The 20,209-nt window shown below is 43.9% G+C and overlaps 1 protein-coding gene across 7 annotated transcripts in view; it reads left to right on the top strand.

Annotated features, from left to right (window-relative positions):
• Positions 1-20,209, top strand: part of CPVL (carboxypeptidase vitellogenic like) — a 136,313-nt gene that overhangs the window by 50,665 nt on the left and 65,439 nt on the right. For 6 of the 7 annotated variants that reach the window (XM_019825633.3, XM_045052542.1, XM_045052541.1 and 3 more), the window contains 3 exons: positions 1,071-1,137; positions 15,847-15,969; positions 16,504-16,635. In XM_019825633.3, the coding sequence (XP_019681192.2) occupies positions 1,071-1,137; positions 15,847-15,969; positions 16,504-16,635 (322 nt within the window). The remainder of the gene's footprint in view (positions 1-1,070; positions 1,138-15,846; positions 15,970-16,503; positions 16,636-20,209) is intronic. The other variant, XM_023250461.2, reaches the window with a different exon arrangement.

The raw sequence follows: 20,209 nt of genomic DNA, 5'->3' as shown, positions 1-20,209 counted from the left end.
AGCTGGAACAAAGCTCTGCCTGACTTCTCAGACAATGCAATCTGGGTCAAAACACTGATAGAGCTTCTGAATTCCCCAAGTTTTGTTTCCTTTTTGAAAGATTTGGTCAAGTAGAGAATCATTCAATAATCTACCCTTTTCTTGCTTCTTATGAAACAATTTCTGGAGTCTGTTGAAATCTATTTCAGGAGAACTCATTGAAGTGGCTATTGGCATTCTTTAATAAGTGTGATTTTTTTGGAGCTTAGATGCCACTGTACTGTTAGTTCTATATCTGGCCATTTGGTGGTTTTCTTTTAAATTATGGTCATTTTACAGCCTTTTTGTTCTTTGGTTATTAAAATACTGAAATTTTGGGACCCCCCCCCCAATAGAAATGTTCAGGGTTCCTCACAGGAAGATGTTGGTAAGCAAGTAACATTCTCATTACTTCACCAGAAACCCAGGTTAATGGGGTCATAAGGCTTGCGGAACTACCTCTAAGAATTGCTGTAGGGGGACCTGGGTGGTTCAGTCGGTTAAATGACCGACTTCAGCTCAGGTCACGATCTCACAGCTTGTGAGTTCAAACCCTGCGGACAGCTCAGAGCCGGGAGTCCGCTTCGGATTCTGTGTCTCCCTTTCTCTCAGCCCCTCCCCTGCTCATGCTCGGTCTCTCTCTCTCTCTCTCTCTGTCTCTCTGTCTCAAAAATAAACATTAAAAATTTTTTTAAGGAATTGCTGTAATAATAGGTGAAAGCCTGTATCACTTTGCTCAAGGGTACCCTCAACAGCTAGAAGATCTAGGTTGGTAACCCAGAGATTTGGAAATCTGCCCAGAGTGTTGATGTCCCCTTGTCTCAACCTCTTAGTATCCTAAAGTAAGCCCACAATTATTTTCTAACCATCCACAGTGTGGAATGTTATATATGTGACATTTTGAAAATAACGCTTATAGGAGCTCACAGCCTAATGGCCTCTTCCTTCAAATGTGAAACTTACCGTCAAAAGGTTAGTTTTGGTAGCATAGCATTAAGCTTTTTTGATTCCATGTGATTTTTTTTTTATTGTTGTTGTTCTTCTTTTTGCAGTGCACTAACTCACTTTTTCCTGTTGTTCCCTGAATATAAAAACAATGACTTTTATGCCACGGGGGAGGTAAGTTGAAGTCCTGTGTTCTTCTTGTGTGCTTCCAATATCCTCGGGACTGAAGTACAGTGACTCATGCATTCAGTATGTACATACACGTACACAAATATATATTAACATTAATTCAGCCCATATTCAGAATTCTCTAATTATCCCCCAAATGTTCTCTAGAACCCTTTTTTTTTTTAAAAAAAAGAATAAATATAGGGCTCAGTAAAGTTTTGTATATCACGATGGTCTCAGTCCCCTGACATATTGTTGTGGTTGTCTCATGATGATGAGTTTGAAGAGTGTAGGCCAGGTGCCCTGTGGCATGTCCCGTTTCTGAATTTGGCTGATTCTTTCCTCAATGCGTAGATTCAGTGAAAACATTTCGGCAAGAACATGACATGGGTGATGCGTGTGCCTCCTATCTTATCACGTCAGGAGGCTCGTGATATCAGTTTGTCTCATTATTGGCGATGCTACACTTGGTCACTTGGCCCAGGTGGTCTCTCCCAGATCTCACTGTTGGAAAGGCACCTTTTTCTCTTGAAATTAATAAGTAGCATGAGACCATGTGGAAATCTGTTCCCTCCAGATCTGTCACCCCGTAGTTTTCGCATTCATTGATGATTCCTGCCTGAATCCGTCATTCCACTGGGGGGTTGTAAATGGTGATTTTTTTTTGGGGGGGTCTATCTTCCTATAGATGTCATCTAGTAGTCTTCTACAGAGAAGATCTTCCCCTTATCTTCTTTTCTCAACATCTGAGCACTAAGCGTGCCCATTGCTCCTGGGATGCCATTTCCTTCAGGCTTTCTTTGTAAGCAGAACCAGGGAACTGAATGACTTCATACTGACCCTTAATTCTAATTCAACATCACGAGGTTCTTTTTTCCTTTCCCCATTCTGTGTTTGTATACCCCTTCTCCCACGCTGTGGACCGTGTTTCCCAGCAGCATCAGTGTATTTATTCCTTTGCTGGATCCTAACAATATGTGCAAAATGATCTTAGAAGGTGACATCAGTACCGCTACCAACAAAGAAACCTCCAAGTTACATTCAATATTTTTTGCTACAATTACTTTTATCCTTAGACTATATTTCACTACAGGTTTAAAAGTACCATATTTCAAAGTTCTAATAATTAACTCTATTTTTTTCCCTAGGCTGATTATGTTACAAGTTTTTAAATTTTTTTTTTTATGTTTTATTTTATATTTGAGAGAGACAGAGTGCAAGCAGGGGAGGGACAGAGAGACGGAGACAGGATGTGAAGCAGGTTCCAAGCTCCGAGATGTCAGCACAGAGCCTGATGCAGGGCTCGAATTCACTAGAAGGGATATCATAGCCTGAGCCGAAGTCGGACGCTCAACCGACTAAGCTACCCAGGCCCCTCTATGTCACAATTAAAAAAAAATTTTTTTTTTACATTTATTCATTTTTGAGAGACAGAGAGAGACAGAGCACAAGTGGGGAAGGGGCAGAGAGAGAGGGAGACACAGAATCCGAAGCAGGCTCCAGGCTCTGAGCCGTCAGCATTGAGCCTGACGCAGATCTCGAACCCACGAACCATGAGATCATGAACTGAGCCGAAGTTGGATGCTCAACCGACTGAGCCACTATATGCTACAATTTAACATACAGTTAAGTTCACTTGCCTAGGTTGGCTTCAGTTTTAGGGTTTGCTTTTTTTCCCCCATCCAGTTAAATTTAAGGTTATTTTAAACACGTATAGCAGCCAACACTTTGAGAGCCCAGGAATCCCAAGGTGCTAGGAACACCACTGTGAACAAAACAGAACAATTTCCTGCCTTCATACATTGTAGAGGCGAAGACAGTGATAAGTGAAGAAATACATATACGCTATGCGTCAGGCGGTGATGAGTGTCATGAAGAAAGATGAAGCAGGTGAGGGTTGCAGAGTGGTGCAGGTGCTCTCCTGGATACTAGAAAGGCTCTCCGGTAAGGACCCAACTGGGCAGAGTGCCGAGACTAGTAGATGCAGGCTAGTAGATGAGACTAGTAGAGTGATAGCTGCGGTTATCTTAGAGAAGAACTCTCCTGGAAGGAGGGATAGCAAATGCCAAGACTCCGAGGTGGGGACAGGCTTGGTGTGCTCAAGGAATAGCACGGGGCCACTGTAGAAGGAGCCGAGATGGGAGAGGCAGACAGATCACGTAGGCCGATGGAAGATTTTGGACTTTATCTCAAGGGTGATGGGAAATCGTTGAGGGGTGCAGTGTTCGCTGAAAGAGTAGTTAGAATCAAATTCGATTCAATTCAGCACTCATGTATCGAGGGACTACGGTGGCTGAGGCATTGGGCACGTATTGGAAATTCAGCCGTTAATAAGACATTGAGCCTACCCTTAGTCTGAAAGCCTGGCAATAGGTAAAATACTGAATGAAAAGGACGATTAGAGAAGTGGCTGGAAAGACAGATAGCACAAGGAAAGTGCAAATAGCTTACTTCTCTCAGTATGGGATCCTCAGGAAAGGCCGGACAGAAGAGGTGACAATTAAACCGGATTTTGAAAGATGCGTAGGGGTGGGTTAGTCAAGGATCTTTTGCTTATAAGTGACAGAAACCCTATCCAAAATGGCTTAAGTAAAACAGGGGGTCATGGCTGTGTCTGGGTGCTCAAAACGTTGTCATCAGGAATTTCTCTCTTGATCTAGTCACTTGACTTTGTACTGCACTAGTTTCATTCTGAGCTATGTTTTTTTTCACTGGTAGCCTTGCACCTCTACCCCATCCTAATGTTCTAAGTATAACCTATCAGCTCAACTTTTCTTCCCCAATAATTCCACTATATTCCTGAATCTCATGTGACCCATTTGGATCCCATGCCTGTTCTAGAACTACTAACTGGGGTCAAGGGGATGGACATACACGTTGGCCATAATGGTGCCTGAGGCCCACCCAGTGCCCTGGGAAGGGTGGGATCATAGTGAGGCCCTCCGCCTCTGAATCACAAGGCCTGAGAGTGGGAGATGGGTGGTGCACCAGGGAAGACCCCAGTGACGATACTAGAGGAAGGGCTGGAAGGATGCTGGATAAGCTCAAACCACAGAGGTCCACCGTAAGGGAGACAAGGTGAAAATAGTCTCAGTTTTTCCAAGGAAATGGCAAGTTAATGGAACCAGGAACTTCCTCATCTTCTGCCTGCGTTCTTCTCTATTTGGAAAGGATATTCTAACTGTTTGCCTTACTCCACTTACATCTTTTTTAAGCCAGCTATCTGGTCAGGATTATTTGGGATCTCTACCAGTAATTCCCTGCTGGTCCTTGACTTTTAACCCATTTCAGAGGCAAGTGGGGCAAAGGGGCAGGAAGCGATGCCTCTGTCATTTTGGAAGCCACCCTGAAAAATTCCCAGTCTCCACCTCCGCCAGAGGAGCGATCTGCTTACTGTGTAATTCCTGCCTTGCAAATAATGTGGTGATGCTGTTAACCATGAAGTTGGACTTTCAGCAAAGCTGCCCGATTCTGGATGAGAAATTTGTCTATTTCACGTCTGCCCGGTGGTTTCATGCATGTAACTGAATGTGTGTAGGAAGGGACAGTTTTCTTTTTTACACTCTTGGCTGCCAGGATGAATACTTTTAAGGAAACCTGTGCCTTTCGAGTGATGAAGGAAGATGTGAACGAGGGCAGGCAGGAGCTGGGATGAGATGCAGTCACCAGACAGCAGCATTTTCATAGGGGCTACACGGGATACGTTAAATCCAGGGCCACATCTCTTTCTAGAGGGAAGAGCACTAAATAATAACACCTTGGTGGTTTGTTTTATTAGAATGCTGTGTTTTTCCAGTCTAGTTTGTTCCATCTGGTCTTCTGTTTTAAGGTTAGGAGGCAGAATGGAAAAGTAGTTCTGGGTTAATAATCAGGGGACCTGAGATTCATTGCTGGCTTTGCCTCTCTGGGTGATTCCAAGCGAGTTCTTTAACCTCTCCTGGCCTCTGCTTTTCATCTTACAGTCGGAGGGCTTGGCTTTTCAATTAGATCACTTTCAGGGATATTTTGCTTTACTAGATGTTCAACCGTAGTTACCTAGATGTACTCTTATAGCATCTGTATACAATTGCAATTTTAATGTAATACCCACCCTCCTTTTCTCCATCCCCCCCCCCAAAAAAAAACCGTTGTGATAGATTTTTCAAGAAAGGGAAATTCTATCTGTTCAGAACTTCTAATTTCCTCACACTGTTCCGGAGGCTGAACAAACAATGCCACTAAAGTAGCAGGATCGTGATTGAAAAATAAATGAGTAAACTCAGAAATGCTTCTCTGGGGCTCCTGGGTGGCTCAGTTGGTTAAGCGTCTGACTCTTGGTTTTTGAGTCAGGTCATGATCTTATGGTTCGTGGGTTCGAGCCCCGTGTCGGGCTCCACCCTGACAGCACAGAGCCTGCTTGGGATTCTCTCTCTGCCTTTCTCTCTCTTCCCCTCCCCTACTCTCTCTTTCTCTCTCTCTTAAAATAGATAAACTTAAAAAAAAAAAAAGAAAAATGGTTTTCTCCTTTTCAGCGCAAATGTACTGGACCTAAATATCCTTTCCATTTGCATACTATGAGTGAGGGGTATAGCCTGATCTCAAAAGGTCTGGAGCAGCTGTTCAGCACCCTGAATTTGGTGCAAGAGAGTCTGGAAGTAATAACAATACCTACTGCATAGGATTGTTTTGAGCATCTAATTACACAATCCTCCTCAAATATTTAATGACGTGATGGCTGTGGTGAGTACCGAACACACGATGACTGTTATTACCGTTCATGGTGAAAAGCCGGATTAATACATTATGGCTCCAAAGCATATGACTTAATGTATGTAGACAGGGCCTGAGATATTTTAAAAGTTCTGCTCACGTCTTTCTGGGAAGTGGCATTGTCTCTCCTGTTATTCTGAAATCATCTTCAAAAGAAATAGTTTGCTTTGTCTAAACAACGATGGTGGGGCTTAGAAGATGATATTTGAAAGTTTGGGCTAGTAGCAAAACGTGCCGGGACCGACCCAGGCCCCCTGCCACAGCCGTGTGGCCCATGGCGAGCCCACAACCAGGCATACCGTGGGATCTGCCGGCGGTACAATCCAGAAGGAAGAACCGCCTTGTCTCCTTCCCTCCTTCTCTCCGTTTCGGCACAGAACACCAACTGGAATTAATTTTCTCTAAAGAGAGACAAATGTGTCTGTAAATCACCCTCCTCAAGGCATGAAAAAAATGTACTTCAAAAAGAGAAGCAAGCTGCATTTAATTCACATAATTAACTTTCTTTATAAGGGTTATCCTTTCTGAGCCAGTAACTATTAGTGAGATTGCTCTTGGTCTTGAGGTACAGACTCACTTGAGAATCCTCTCAAGTGTACGTGGGCCCAGCTAGAAGTTAAAGCAAAACAGCCCTCACTGGAAGGCAGGAAGGTGGCGGCGGGAGGAAGGGGGACTGCCCATTGTTCTCTGAGCGTGTGGCTTTGCGTCCTCTCCCCGGAAAGATTCCGTGCCTATGGGTGGTTGTGGCAATGAATGGGGAGCGTGTCCCAAATGGCAGAATATGTGGTTACAACTGAGCATCTCTCCCTGATCGGGAGGAAGGGGCCAAGTTGCCTCAGAGGCAATTTCGCAACCATGGTTAATGTGAGGGCCAAATAAAGGCAAAGCTTTGAAGCTATTTAAAAATTAGTGAGCTTAATAGGATACTTTATCTTCATCTGCATGAGTGAAGTCCTGCTGGGACCGTGGAGTCTGACAACATTTAGTGGAATCATCATGGTCCACTGGGTTCGGGTTGCAGGCTCCCAGTAGGTGAGAGCCGTGTTTGTGTAATGTGTTTCCTACACTAATAAGCAAAGTGTTTGTTGAATGTTACAGAGCAGCCTTGTGCAAGGTTGTTGCTGGACAAAATAAAAATATTGATGATATTTCTCACCAGTTTCTTTTCATCTCCCTTCCATCGCCCCTGTCTCCCTGCTCTGTGTCCCAGGCCCTGAGAACCCTCCTTTCTACTCGTTTATTTTCCAGGTCCATCCGGTACCCTACCTCCCACCCCCAGCCTCCCTTTCTTTCCTTGGTTATCTTGTGCTCAGGTCCTGTTTCTCCATCATGACTATTTTGTTCCTCTCCCCCTTTCTGACTTGCCATCAGCGCACTGTCCATTAGAAAGGATCTGATAAATTAAACTTACTCTCAACATGCTTGTATTTGGATAGAAGGCATAGTTGTAATCGGGAATTTTCCAGCACTGATATACAAGCAAGGAGCAGGAGAGAACTATTCTGCAGGCCCACACCAGTATCCTTTTAGCCTAGGCTTGAATCTGGCAGCTAGAAGGAGGCCTTCAAGAGTCTATAGTTCACTAGTTTTATTTGTAGCTCTTATTTGAGAAGACTGAGAGTGGATTGTAGGGCAGGCATGGGGCTAAGCACTGTTTTATGTATGTCATAGCAACCCTCTGAAGCTGGCACTATTCTTATCGTCCCCATCATACAGTTGAGATGACTGAGGCTTGGAGAGGCGAGGTAGGTCTTACCAAGGTCACTCAGCGAGGATTGGGACTAAGGAGCTGGATTCCGGAGCCCAAAGACTGTAGACAAGAAACTGGCTAAAGATTGGAACCCTGCTTGTGTAGATGCTGTCTGGAGCCTCAAAACCTCCATCGCTAAGACCTGCCTCTTCCAGAAAGCAGGTGCACTGTGCTTAGAGGGGAGTCAACATCCCTTCCCTGTTTCGTGCAGAATCTCTAAGGGTTATCAACCTTATACAAACATAAAAGAAGTTCCCTGTCCTTTTGCACGTTTCTGTCTTTCTGGCGAAGTATGAGTTTTAATCGTAAAGACTTAGCTTTTGATCATAAAGTTTTATGGAGTAAATGAAAGTTTCAAGTGATATAAAGGCTTGAAGTCCATGGAATGCAATTATTTATTAAAGCTTAGAACTTGCTGAATTTTATTAGATGACATCCAAGCCGCTTTAACTCTTTTTTTTTTTTTAATTTTTTTTCAACGTTTATTTATTTTTGGGACAGAGAGAGACAGAGCATGAACGGGGGAGGGGCAGAGAGAGAGGGAGACACAGAATCAGAAACAGGCTCCAGGCTCTGAGCCATCAGCCCAGAGCCTGACGCGGGGCTCGAACTCACGGACCGCGAGATCGTGACCTGGCTGAAGTCGGACGCTTAACCGACTGTGCCACCCAGAAACCCCCAAGCCACTTTAACTCTTGAGCTCATGACAAATGTCTAGTTTCAGTTTTGGTCATGTGACCTGCCAATATTTCTTTTAGAATTGAAAATGAATTTGTGACTTAGAACTGGAAGTTTGTACCTTTTGGCCTCCTTCCCCCAACTCCCCCTCCCCCAAATCCTCTGCTTCTGGTGACCACAAGTCTAATCTCTTTTTCTTTGTTTTCTGTGTGTGTGTGTGTGTGTGTGTGTGTGCATGTGTGTGTGTGTGTGTGTTTTAGATTCTACATGTAAGTGAGATCATACACTGTCTTCCTTGTCTGACTTATTTCACTTAGCATAATGCTTTCAAGTTCCATCCATGTTGTCATAAATGGTTGGCTTCCCCAGTTTTCATGGCTGGATAATATTCCATTGTATGTATGTACCACAACTACTTTCTCCATTCATCCATCGATGGACACTTAGGTTGTTTCCATGTCTTGGCTGTTGCAGATAATGCTGCAGTGAACATGGGAGGGCACAGCTATCTTTTCAAATTAGTGTTTTGGTTTTCTTTGGATATATTTTCCAGAACTAGAATTGCTGAATCATACGGTAGTTCTTTTTTTCATTCTTTGAGGCACCTCCATACTGTTTTCCATACTGGCTGTGCTGGATTCTTTTTTTTTTTTTTTTTTTTTTTTTAGAGAAGCATCCTTTGAATACAAAATAAGAATATATCATTTGGAAGGCCGCATAGTGTGTACCTTTGCATAACTATGTGACCAAGAGATACAGATCAAGATGTTTTTCTTATGTGTCTATTCCTAGAGATTCTACATTTCTTTTAAGCTCATTTTGCAGAACAATAGATGTTTAGATAAAGTCATACTCTTGTTGGGAGCCTTCTTTTATTCTTTTTGCCCTTTTTTTTTTAAATTTTTTTTTAACGTTTATTTATTTTTGAGACAGAGAGAGACAGAGCATGAACAGGGGAGGGGCAGAGAGAGAGGGAGACACAGAATCTGAAACAGGCTCCAGGCTCTGAGCCGTCAGCACAGAGGCCGACGCGGGGCTTGAACTCACGGACTGTGAGATCGTGACCTGAGCCGAAGTCGGACACTTAACCGACAGAGCCACCCAGGCGCCCCTCTTTTTTTTAATTGCAGCAGTGTGGTCTGGAAATTAGATGACACATGGTCTAGAAATGTCTAAGAAGTTGTACAGATTACCACAATACCGAAGTTCCAGCTTCCCCCATTCATTAATTTTCTCAACTGGCCATTTTAAGGACACACATCTTCTCTCAGAGAAAATAATGGTCCCCAGTGAAATAAGAGTCTACCCTGAGGCCAGATGAAGTCAAGGCCCCTCTCACTCAGTCCTGTCTTCTGGGCTGCTGTATCATCTGTTACTCCATTACACTTGGGCTCTTCCCCCATTTTTGAGGTTTTTCAATGTGTGTATAAAGCTCTCTTCAAGGCATATCCCCTTATTCTCTTTGATCACCTCCAAAAGTGGGGGTGGTTCCACCAACAGTCTGTGGTTGGTGATATGCTAGAGGATACAGCACTGCTATGACTCCTTCCAGAAGGGTAGCCCGCCCTGTGTCCTTCTGGGGACACGGAGGAGTTATGACCAGCCCATAGGTGAGTTCTTCAAAGAGACGTTCATTCCAGGTGGAGTGGCTGGGGGAGCGGGGACAGAGCAGAGCAGGGGGTACTCAACATACCAGTCCTGAGGCTGACAACTCCGCCTTTTCCACTTCCAGGCAGGGCTTAGGAACTAGGACCCGTGGACAGTGACGCTTTGTGTCCAGGCTTCGGTGTGTCTCATTTCCAAGGCCATTGCTCATTATCCTGGGTGAAGGTTCCACATGTTTTACCATAAAACGTATACCTAGAAGCAAGGCAGAGAATGAGTATAGCTGCACCTATTTTTTTTTTTTTTTACCTAAACTTTAGTAAGAAATGCAGACGAGAAACGCAGAGCAGCTTAAACAATAGTAACTGCTAACATATGTGAAATTTCTGCAAGAGGACATTGTTTCCATTATAGTATTATTCTCTGACACGATTTTTTTTCTTCTAGGGGAGCTGATTTTAGATATGAAATCTTTTTTCCTCCTTTAAAAGTAACCGGGTGGCAGGGGTACAGGAAGCCCGCTGTGAATGTTGCGGGAACATGTAAGAAGGGAGGGCTGCGACGGAATACGCAATTACAAGTTTCTTTAAGTCCCTAGTTCATTGTGCTTTTACACATCTGGATAATTAACCAAGCATTACATTCTCTCTAGACTATTTTTACAAGTACAATATGCTCCCAACGTGATTTCCATTAGGCTGTTCCAAACATCCTTTAAGAACTCAGAAAGATTGCAGACTGAGATTGAAAACCACTGTTCAGCTGTGATGTTGAGACCTTTTCCTCTCGTGGGGAGAAATACAAGACTGAGACCTGAATTCCGAGATCCTTCCGATGTAAGAAGAAAACTGGAGGCTTACTGCTTTTTTCAGCCCCAGGAATACAAGCATATACAAACACACCTTAATATCTCTGGTCCTCCTTGTCAGAGCCGAGCTCAAAATATGGTCACCATGGGAAAACGTGAGCCACACAACAACGGTGCTGGAAACTGCAGCTTGAAGCTTCTTTAAATATTAGGAAGGAATAATAAGGGCAGACTAAAATCCTGACGTGTTGATGGCTAACCTAATTTGAGTGGTTGTGTTAGAAAAATACCTTTGTCTGGCTGAGGTCCTCATTCGAGGGTCACTGCTGAATTCTTTTTTTTTTTTTTATTTTTTTTTTCAACGTTTATTTATTTTTGGGACAGAGAGAGACAGAGCATGAACGGGTGAGGGGCAGAGAGAGAGGGAGACACAGAATCGGAAACAGGCTCCAGGCTCCGAGCCATCAGCCCAGAGCCCGACGCGGGGCTCGAACTCACGGACCGCGAGATCGTGACCTGGCTGAAGTCGGACGCTTAACCGACTGCGCCACCCAGGCGTCCCTGAATTCTGAAACAATAATGTTCAGATAGTTAGTGGCCACGCTTTTCCTCTCTTCTTCTTTTATAATCGCTTTGATGCTGTTTCGAGCTTTTATGAGGCCAGGGTCTGATGTGCTGGTAGAAGGTTAGTGCTAATTCACAGGCTTTAGGAGCTTCGCCGGCCAGCTGCTGCCCACATTGATGAACACCAGCAAGAGATCGGAGAAACCACAGGGCTGATAGTTGTGCTGGTTGTTGTTCCCATCGTCATTATAGGCAGGACTCAGAACAAAAGAAACAAGAGTTCATAAAATTACAGGATTGCGACTGGAAGTCCTAAGGGCCATAGAGATCATTTCTAATAGGTGAACAAACCTAAAGTCTCTCCCCGAAATATACGTCTCTATTCTATTTAAAATACATCCAGAAAAGAGAAAGCTGGGTAAATAAAACATTTGATTTATTGTCTGGTTGTCTTTGAAAGTGCTGTGGTGGTCAGAGATCGTTAAATTGAGAAATAAATGATTTGGGAAGAATAAACTAACCCGATCTTGCAAAATAAATAAATAAATAAATGTCTCCACAAGGAGAGTGAAAATAATTGAAATTTCATTATAATGTTTCAGTGTCTGTTTTCCATAAAATAATCCCATAATTGTCTACTGTGTGACAGCCTGAGCCACTCAACCAATGGAATGATTAATGAAAACAGCAGTGAAGGATTTGTCACACTGACACAGGGCACGGAAGTGTGTGATAGTCATTAGAAAGCAAAAATGAGATAAACATCATCGTTAGGAGAGCAGATGTGGACTGAACAGTGAGGAATCTGTTTTGGACATGGTTGTAGAACTACCCGTGTTTTCTTTGAATGGCCAACTTAGCAAGCTTGTAGGGGATGAACCCAGGGCTGAGCCCCAGCTTGGGAGACGATAGACTCATAGTCTATTCCAGGACCCTTGCCTGAAATGTGATTTGATACGAGATGGGAGATGTGGAGGCAACCAAGCCTAGATGAAATCCCAGCCAGGCACGTGATTGAAATGCATAGACCCTTGCTTTCATCGTTTTAAAACATAGGAAGAGGGGCGCCTGGGTGGCGCAGTCGGTGAAGCGTCCGACTTCAGCCAGGTCACGATCTCGCGGTCTGTGAGTTCGAGCCCCGCGTCGGGCTCTGGGCTGATGGCTCAGAGCCTGGAGCCTGTTTCCGATTCTGTGTCTCCCTCTCTCTCTGCCCCTTCCCTGTTCATGCTCTGTCTCTCTCTGTCCCCCCCCCCAAAAAAAAAACATAGGAAGATAATGTTAACTGTCAGGTGGCTCAAATTAAAGTGGGGGAGGTAGCCTGTTCATAGTAGATCATAGTAGATGCTCAGAAATTGAGTGGATGTTCCTTCTTAATTTCCTGCCTGGATATATCCCAGATACACATGATGGTCGGGGGGGGGGGGGTGGAGGGGGAGGAAAGGTGCCATAAAAATGTGTCTGTTTTCGCCTAAATTTGTCATCACCTTCAATAGAGCAATTTAAAGTACACGCCCTTCCATCTCAGAAAGAGCCAAAGAGATGTTCTATCGCTAGGTCTTATAACAAGACAACTTAAGGGATGACCTCCAATAGAGAAAAAATGTTTAGCAGTAATGACAGGTTAGTCATTCATTTCTCAAATGTGTCTTCATGGTCCTACTATGTGCTGGGCAAGGTACACCTTGTGAGAATAATAATCCATGAAATGGTAGACTTTGCCCTATCACATTAAAAAAAATTTTTTTTAACATTTATTTATTATTGAGAGACAGACAGAGACAGAGCATGAGCATGGGAGGGGCAGAGAGGAGGAGACACAGAATCCGAAGCAGGCTCCAGGCTCTGAGCTGTCAGCACAGAGCCCAACGCAGGGCTCGAACTCACAAACCGGGAGGGCATGACCCGAGTCGAAGTCGGACGCTTAACCGACTGAGCCACCCAGGCGCCCTTGCCCTATCACATTTGAGTCAAGTTTTCTGTAATATTTTTTCAAAAAGAAAGCATTAGCTTTACGAGTCTTGTGTTGTATTCATTTTCGTGCCTTCTCAAATATCTACTGTGATGCCTTTGACAGAAGAGTTGCCTAATAAACCATTACTGAATGAAGACTGTACAATACAGGTTTACCACTGAAACGATTACTCAAGGAAATTTGGCCTCTTTTGTTCACCTTACAGAAATTATATTCGATAAATGTTCACTTACTGTTCCTCACATGAGAATATAGCACTTTTGGGCAGCAAACTGCATTTCAGGCATGTAAACACATCTTATTACCACAAGGACTCTAAAATGTGCTCATGGTTATGAATGGATACGTTGTTTTGAGTCAATACTTTGCCTAAATAATTACTACTCCACAGAGGTCTGCATCAGTGAGGAGATCCTGTATAAATTACGCAGATTACGTAATTGTATCATACCTTGGAAGGAGTGTCAGTTTGGGAGTAGGTCAGGGCAGGTTTGATTCTGATTCTGACACTTAACATCTCTGAACCTCAATGCCCTCGTATTGAAATGGGAGTAATGGCATCTCCAGCATGCGATTATGGTAGAATTAATAGAGCTCTCGGGGGCTCCCAGCCTTTGAACTACAGACCCCTGCAGAGCCTTGGAAATATTACAAAGGGTCTGCAGACTCATAAGTACCCACATGATGCCTTTAGTCTATTTTGAACACATATGCATTCGCGTTTTTCAAATGCAAGTAAGTTAATTCAAGACCATTCATTCAATGACTGTTGACTGAGCACTAACAGATAAACAGCATCAGGCACAGGGGACATACTAACCCACAAAACAGACGTGGAGCCCTGTGTTTGTGGATCTTTGGTTCTAGTGTGGGTGGGAGAATAACGATGCACAAGATGAATTAGTTGAAGTGTATAGGAAAGTGAATAGGATTCAATGAAAACATAGAGAAAAGAAATATTAAATGTCAAAAAAGGGGGTGTCCAAATTTTAGAGGAAAAGCATCCCTAGAAGGCTTCACTGAAGGAAGTAGGGGAGTTAACCATAAGGACACTGAGGGAAGAGCATTCCGGGTGGCGGGAACAACTAATGCAAAGGCCCTGGTGGAAGAGGCCAGTATGGATCACAATCATGATTATGGTCCAAGACGGGCTGGAGAGGAATGAGCAAAAAGGGAGCAGGGGATAGTGTTAATGAAGTGACCAGATCATGCCAATCCTTATGCCTCCAAAAAAGCACTTTTGCTTTTACTCTGAAGGAGATGAGAAGTCATCAGAGGGTTCAAATTTATGTTCTAGTAGACCACCATCTTGAAAATAGACTGGATGAGGGGAAGGACAACAGCGGGGGCAGGGGGCGGTGGTTAGGCCACTGCAATAATCCAGGCAAAAGAGGAGCAAACCTGGAGCAAGGTGATGAAATATGGGTATGTGAAAACACCGGATCCTGGACCTATTTTGACAGAATAGGTGCAATTGACAAGGCTCGCTGATGAACTTTTGTGGGGAGAGAGAGAGAGTGTGTGTGGCGGGGGCGGGGGGGGGGGAAAGAATGGCACCAAGATTTTTGGTCTAAGCAGTTAGAACAGAGTTAATAATAGAGAGGCTGTTGGAAGGCTTGGGGATTAGAGCTTCATTTTGAACATATGAAGTTTGATATTAGACATGAAGGTGGAGATGGTCCAAATGTAAAAATGTAAAAAATACAAAACGATTTTTTTTAATGTAAAAAATACAAAACGATTTTTTAAATCTCCCTGAATAGTAGCTTTTGTCAGCATAATCTAAAAGCAGAATTATAATGTTTGCATCCACAGAATATTTTAAAATTGGAAAAGAACTCTGTACTTGGAAAGGTTGGAAACAGAGATAGTTGTCAAGTGACAATTTCAGTAGCCAATAAATACTACTTTCCTTTTCCTCTTGCTTTAATACATGTTGCTTTCAAGCTGCATCATCATAAGTATTTTGAAATCTTAATTTTGGCCTTGGGGGTTTCTTTTTCTTTGTAAATGAAGTTTTCAATGGAGCTTTCTGGTAAGAAAGGTTCTGTGGGTGGCGGAATTGTATTCACTGGCCCATGCTATTTTGGGAGGAAGTTAGACTGTTCGCCTATTACACATCCACTTGTCATTTTTTGTGCACCTCACCCATGACTTGCATGTCACGGGTGCTATTTGGAATGATAAAAGAAGTGACAGACAGAGCTCTGTGCTATTGTGGAATTTACAGCGTAAGGTAAAGAAAATATATGGTATGTCTCATGTGGAAATACTGCTGTCTTTCTTTAATTAGCTTAAACACATAATTTTATACCTTTTTTTTAATGTTTGTTTATTTTTGAGAGACAGACAGACAGGGTGTGAGCTGGGGAGGGGCAGAAAGAGAGGGAGACACAGAATCCAAAGCAGGCTCCAGGCTCTGAGCCATCAGCCCAGAGCCCGACGCGGGGCTGGAGCTCACGGACCGCGAGATCGTGACCCGAGCTGAAGTCGGACGCTTAACTGACTGAACCACCCAGGCGCCCCATAACCACGTAATTTTTATAGCACCAATTTGTGATGGTTCATTTTAACACCCGCCCTTCTCAGTCTTACGCAGGGAAGTACGTGCCAGCCCTCGCACACTATATCCATACATTGAACCCCGTGATGACAACGAAAATCAACCTGAAAGGAGTTGCTATTGGGGATGCGTATTCTGATCCCGAATCAGTAGGTGTCTCCTTTTTCTTTTCTGTTCTGTCCCTGAAAAGATTAAATCCCCTTTCGTCAAATGGAGGCTCCTCTTACCTTAGAGACCTAACTTGGTAGAAGGAAATAATGTTGCCCAGTTGATTTTCTAATGATTGAAATCTTCCAAGTTTTACAAAATGTTTTAAGCTGTCAACTCCCTATGTCAGCCTAGATTGGGGGTGAGTGCGAATGTGGGGCACGCACGTGTGTGTGATACGTTTGTGTGAATTTTGTGCACATGTGGGTTGTGTGTGTAAGCTTGTGGTATGTGTGGGCATTGTGGGTGGTATGTGTATTGTGTATGTTTGTACGTGTTGTGTACGTGTTTGTGTGTTCTGTGAGATCTGTGTGTGTGAGTGTGTGTGTGTGCGTGTGTGTGTGTGTGTAATTGTCTTGCTTGGCTAATTTCAGCACGCGCTCAATGAATTACAAAGGGTTATTTCATCAAGCAAGTGGGTCCCTAACTTCTCTCTTTCTCTCCGTGTGGCATTTGTGTTTCTCTTCTCTCCTCAGATCATAGGGGGCTATGCAACATTCCTGTACCAAATTGGCTTATTGGATGAGAAGCAGAGAAAGTACTTCCAGAAGCAGTGTGATGACTGCGTGAAATACATCAGGGAGGAGAGGTGGTTTCAAGCCTTTGAAGTGAGTCCTGGGGCCTGCGTTGCCCTGGGGCAATGAGAACCATCTGACGAGGGTCCTAGAATCCCCGTGGCACTCAGGCATTTTGTTGTTGTTAGAGAAGGTCTATCTGGGGTGCTGTCTGAGCTCAGGAGGCAGATGTGTGGGCTGGAAATGGACAAAAGAACGGTCCCGGCCTCTTTGAATTTACTTGGGCTGTATTTTAAACCTTCGATCACCTTGGAGTGTTTATCTAACTGTGTCTTTCATTAACTGTTTTGATTTCTTTAAGTGCTGTGTAGCCCTAAAGGCATACCCTATCACAAGGAAATCAGAAGAAAGGCTACCCAGAAAGTGGGTGCGTGTGCTTCAACCTATGCTCTATCCACACACAGTGTTTCAGCTGGAGAAGTGGCCCCAGTGTGTAACAAATGTCACACGTTCCTGTGCGTCAGGAACAAAGGTTATGAAGTATAGAAACCAGCACCTTTTACAGAGGGCCACTGGTGTTTGTAAATATTGTCACATTACTTCCCCAAAGCTGAATTTGAGGATCAAATAATATGGGTATATTCCTCACCCTTTTTGTTGGGGGGAGAGTTATTTCAAATCTGAGACTATATACTAGATAGTAAGACATTCGGGGTGTTGTTTGGGTTTGATTTGGTTTTGCCAGTGCACACAAAGACCGTGTATCCACAGTCTTCCTGAAGGGTTTTTGTTTTGTTTTGTTTTGTTTTGCTGCTTTTGCCACAGAGCCGTCATGTTTTCTACACGAGTAAATGAGGCAAGGATTGCATTTTGAGGACTTCGGTCTTTTTGTTATTGGGAGCACATCCTGTATCATTAATGCTGAGGCCTGGTGTTAGCAGCCTTCTAGGCACTGCAGGTCAGCCGGTTCAGATCAAAACGAGAGACATACAAACTTAGAAGGGGGTAACAAATATAAAATGCTCCATTTTATAAGTAAGGGCGCCTGGTGTGGCTACAGAGTGTGGATTCAGAATCTCCTGTGCAATTGTAAATGCCAAGGAAGAGGGATCTTACGGGGACAGGGAGGGTTGCCTTTCACCTTGCGATGACTATTTTCAGTCTAGTGTTAGGCTGTCTGTTGTAGTAAGCGGAAAGGGTGAAAGGATTGAACCGTTAGAATTTAAAATTAATATCAAATTTTACATCATGTGAGACCAATAAGCAAGTGAGATATTTGATGTGTTTGTGAGGAAGCATCCAAGAGTTATCGATGTTAAGAGGAAAAACATCTGATTGGCCCTGACGGATAAGGAAAGCAGAAAAGATGTCCATGATGCATGATGCGGTCGCCTGAGCACCCACAGGTTTAGTGAAACAGTTGACAAGTTCAGGTTATTCTTTGCATTCGGAGGTAATGAGGAGACGCCCTGTAAGGTTAGAGTTTCTGCCAAACTAGATTCATCAGGAAAAAAAAATGCAGAAAGACACCAAAATACAGTAACGAAAACAAAAACAACAACAAAACCTGAAATCTTTGAAGGTATGCAATGTCTCTGTGACCATCGGTCCAATATTTGGAGTGATGAATTAACAAAAAAAACCTTTGTTTTTTTCAAGGGAAATAGATAAAATGGCACTTGGGAAAGTAAGCAAGTACTCGTCAAATGTGTTTCAGTATATGCAATAGAAGTCTCCCAAGAAATCCTGAGACCCGAGAGAATACAAATGTCAAAATCACAGGCCTAAATAATAGAGCCTGTTTGATGCTCTGGTCCCTTAAAATGATTTAGTTAATCAAAGAGCAGTAACTCAGAGCTGGAGGGAACTTTATAGATCATCCTCTGCCCTTACACACACACTCACACACACACACACACGTCCACACTTCCTTGGGGAGGAGGCTAAGGCCCAGAGGGCCTGCCTTTAATTGCCAGAAGCCACTTAATAGATTCTGGAAGGCCTAGAGCTAGAATCCACCCCCGCCCCAACACCATTCCCACCCCAGTATCTCTCCTGTGGCTAACTTTCAGGCAGTCTATAAAAATCCTGGGACAGGGGCACCTGGGTGGCTCAATCGGTTAAGCACTGACTTCGGCTCAGGTCTCATGATCTCGTGGTCTGTGAGTTTGAGCCCCATGCCGGGCTCTGTGCTGACAGTGTGGAGCCTAGAGCCTGCTTCAGATTCTGTGTGTCTCCCTCTCTCACTGCCCCTCCCCTGCTCATGCTCTTTCTCTCTCAACGATGAATAAACACTAAAAACAATTTTTTTAATAAAAAGATAAAAATAAAAATCCTGGGACATTTAGACATTCTGCAAGGTGCACAGTGGCCCGTCTCTGGTCCTGTATTGTCTCCCTTATCATGACAATGTTCTGGATCACAGAGTTCTTTTTGTGAAGCAAGTTTCAACCAGAAACTGGATTTCACAGGTTTGGACCACCCACCTTCTTTATTTGTTTGATAACAAATGATTTTTTACTCTGAAATCAGATCCATGCTTAAGGATTGAATTCATCTTCCGTTGGTGTTGATCTTTTCTAAAGATAAATACCCCAAATGCTGCATCCATTCAGGACTACTGCTGGCCTCCAGTGTTCCCTCTGGGTGGACAATTTAGAAAAAGGCGTCTCCCTCTGGGCTGACATAGTCCTATGGATTCAGGGCTTGGCAAGTGGACGCCACCATGGTATGAGCTGTCTCATACATGAGCCATGAGATGGCTCACACAATGGCTGTTTCTCCAAATGCAGCCCAAACCTAGTTATCCAGCTTGGCAAGCAGAACTTTGGCTGGTTCTCCCGCCCTTCTCACCCCTCCACCAGGCATCCCCATGACGTGCACAATCTGCACAGCCAGAGCCAGTGGTCCTGAGCGACCGTGGCATTGCTGGAGCATACTTACTGCCTCCTCTCCTTTCTACAGCGATGATCCTTTTCATACATGGTCCCTAGGCCTGTGGCCCTAGTAACTTGGATTAATTAACTTTGATGCAGAAAACTAATCGAATACAATAAGAAAATTTTGTATTAAACTCAAAAGCATGGCCAGAAGGAATTGAAGACTAGGAGAGACCTCAGTGTGACCCTTGGGGAGCTAGGGTGTGTGTGGTAGAACACATGGGCTGAAGAGGCGGCCTGGGCTTGAATCTCAAGTCTGACGTTATTAGTAAGGCGTCCTTGGCAAGTGGCTTAACGTCTGTGTGCCTGTTTCCTCCCCTGTAGAACTAGGATAGTGGTAACCTATATTCTTGCCTTGTAAGGAAACCTAAAATCGCACCTGATCGTCGATTTTGAAAATGTGCCGAATTCATCCTTTTACAAGAGCTCCTTACAGACTCAATTTCCTCATCCCAAAACGTCCCAGTGTTCTCAATCTCTTTTATGACAATCCCTTTCATCTTCTTGCCCTACCCCACAGCCTGCTTCAGCCCTGCTGCTGCCGCTCTCACCCCACCCCACACCCCCCGCCCCCCCACGCAGGGGCTGGGTTCTTTCTTACCTACTCTGTAAGGCACTTGGTTAGGAGGTTAGAGGGGGTGTCCTTGCTCCTCAGTGCTACTTCCAGATCATATCCTTCTGGAAGCTCTGAGTGTTGACTCTCACATCCTCACATGATACCACCCACC

This window comes from Felis catus, chromosome A2 (assembly GCF_018350175.1).
Source record: "Felis catus isolate Fca126 chromosome A2, F.catus_Fca126_mat1.0, whole genome shotgun sequence".
NCBI classification, from domain to species: Eukaryota; Metazoa; Chordata; class Mammalia; order Carnivora; family Felidae; genus Felis; species Felis catus.
The sequence above is the reverse complement of the archived record's forward strand: the minus strand, read 5'-3'. Positions and strand labels throughout refer to the sequence as shown.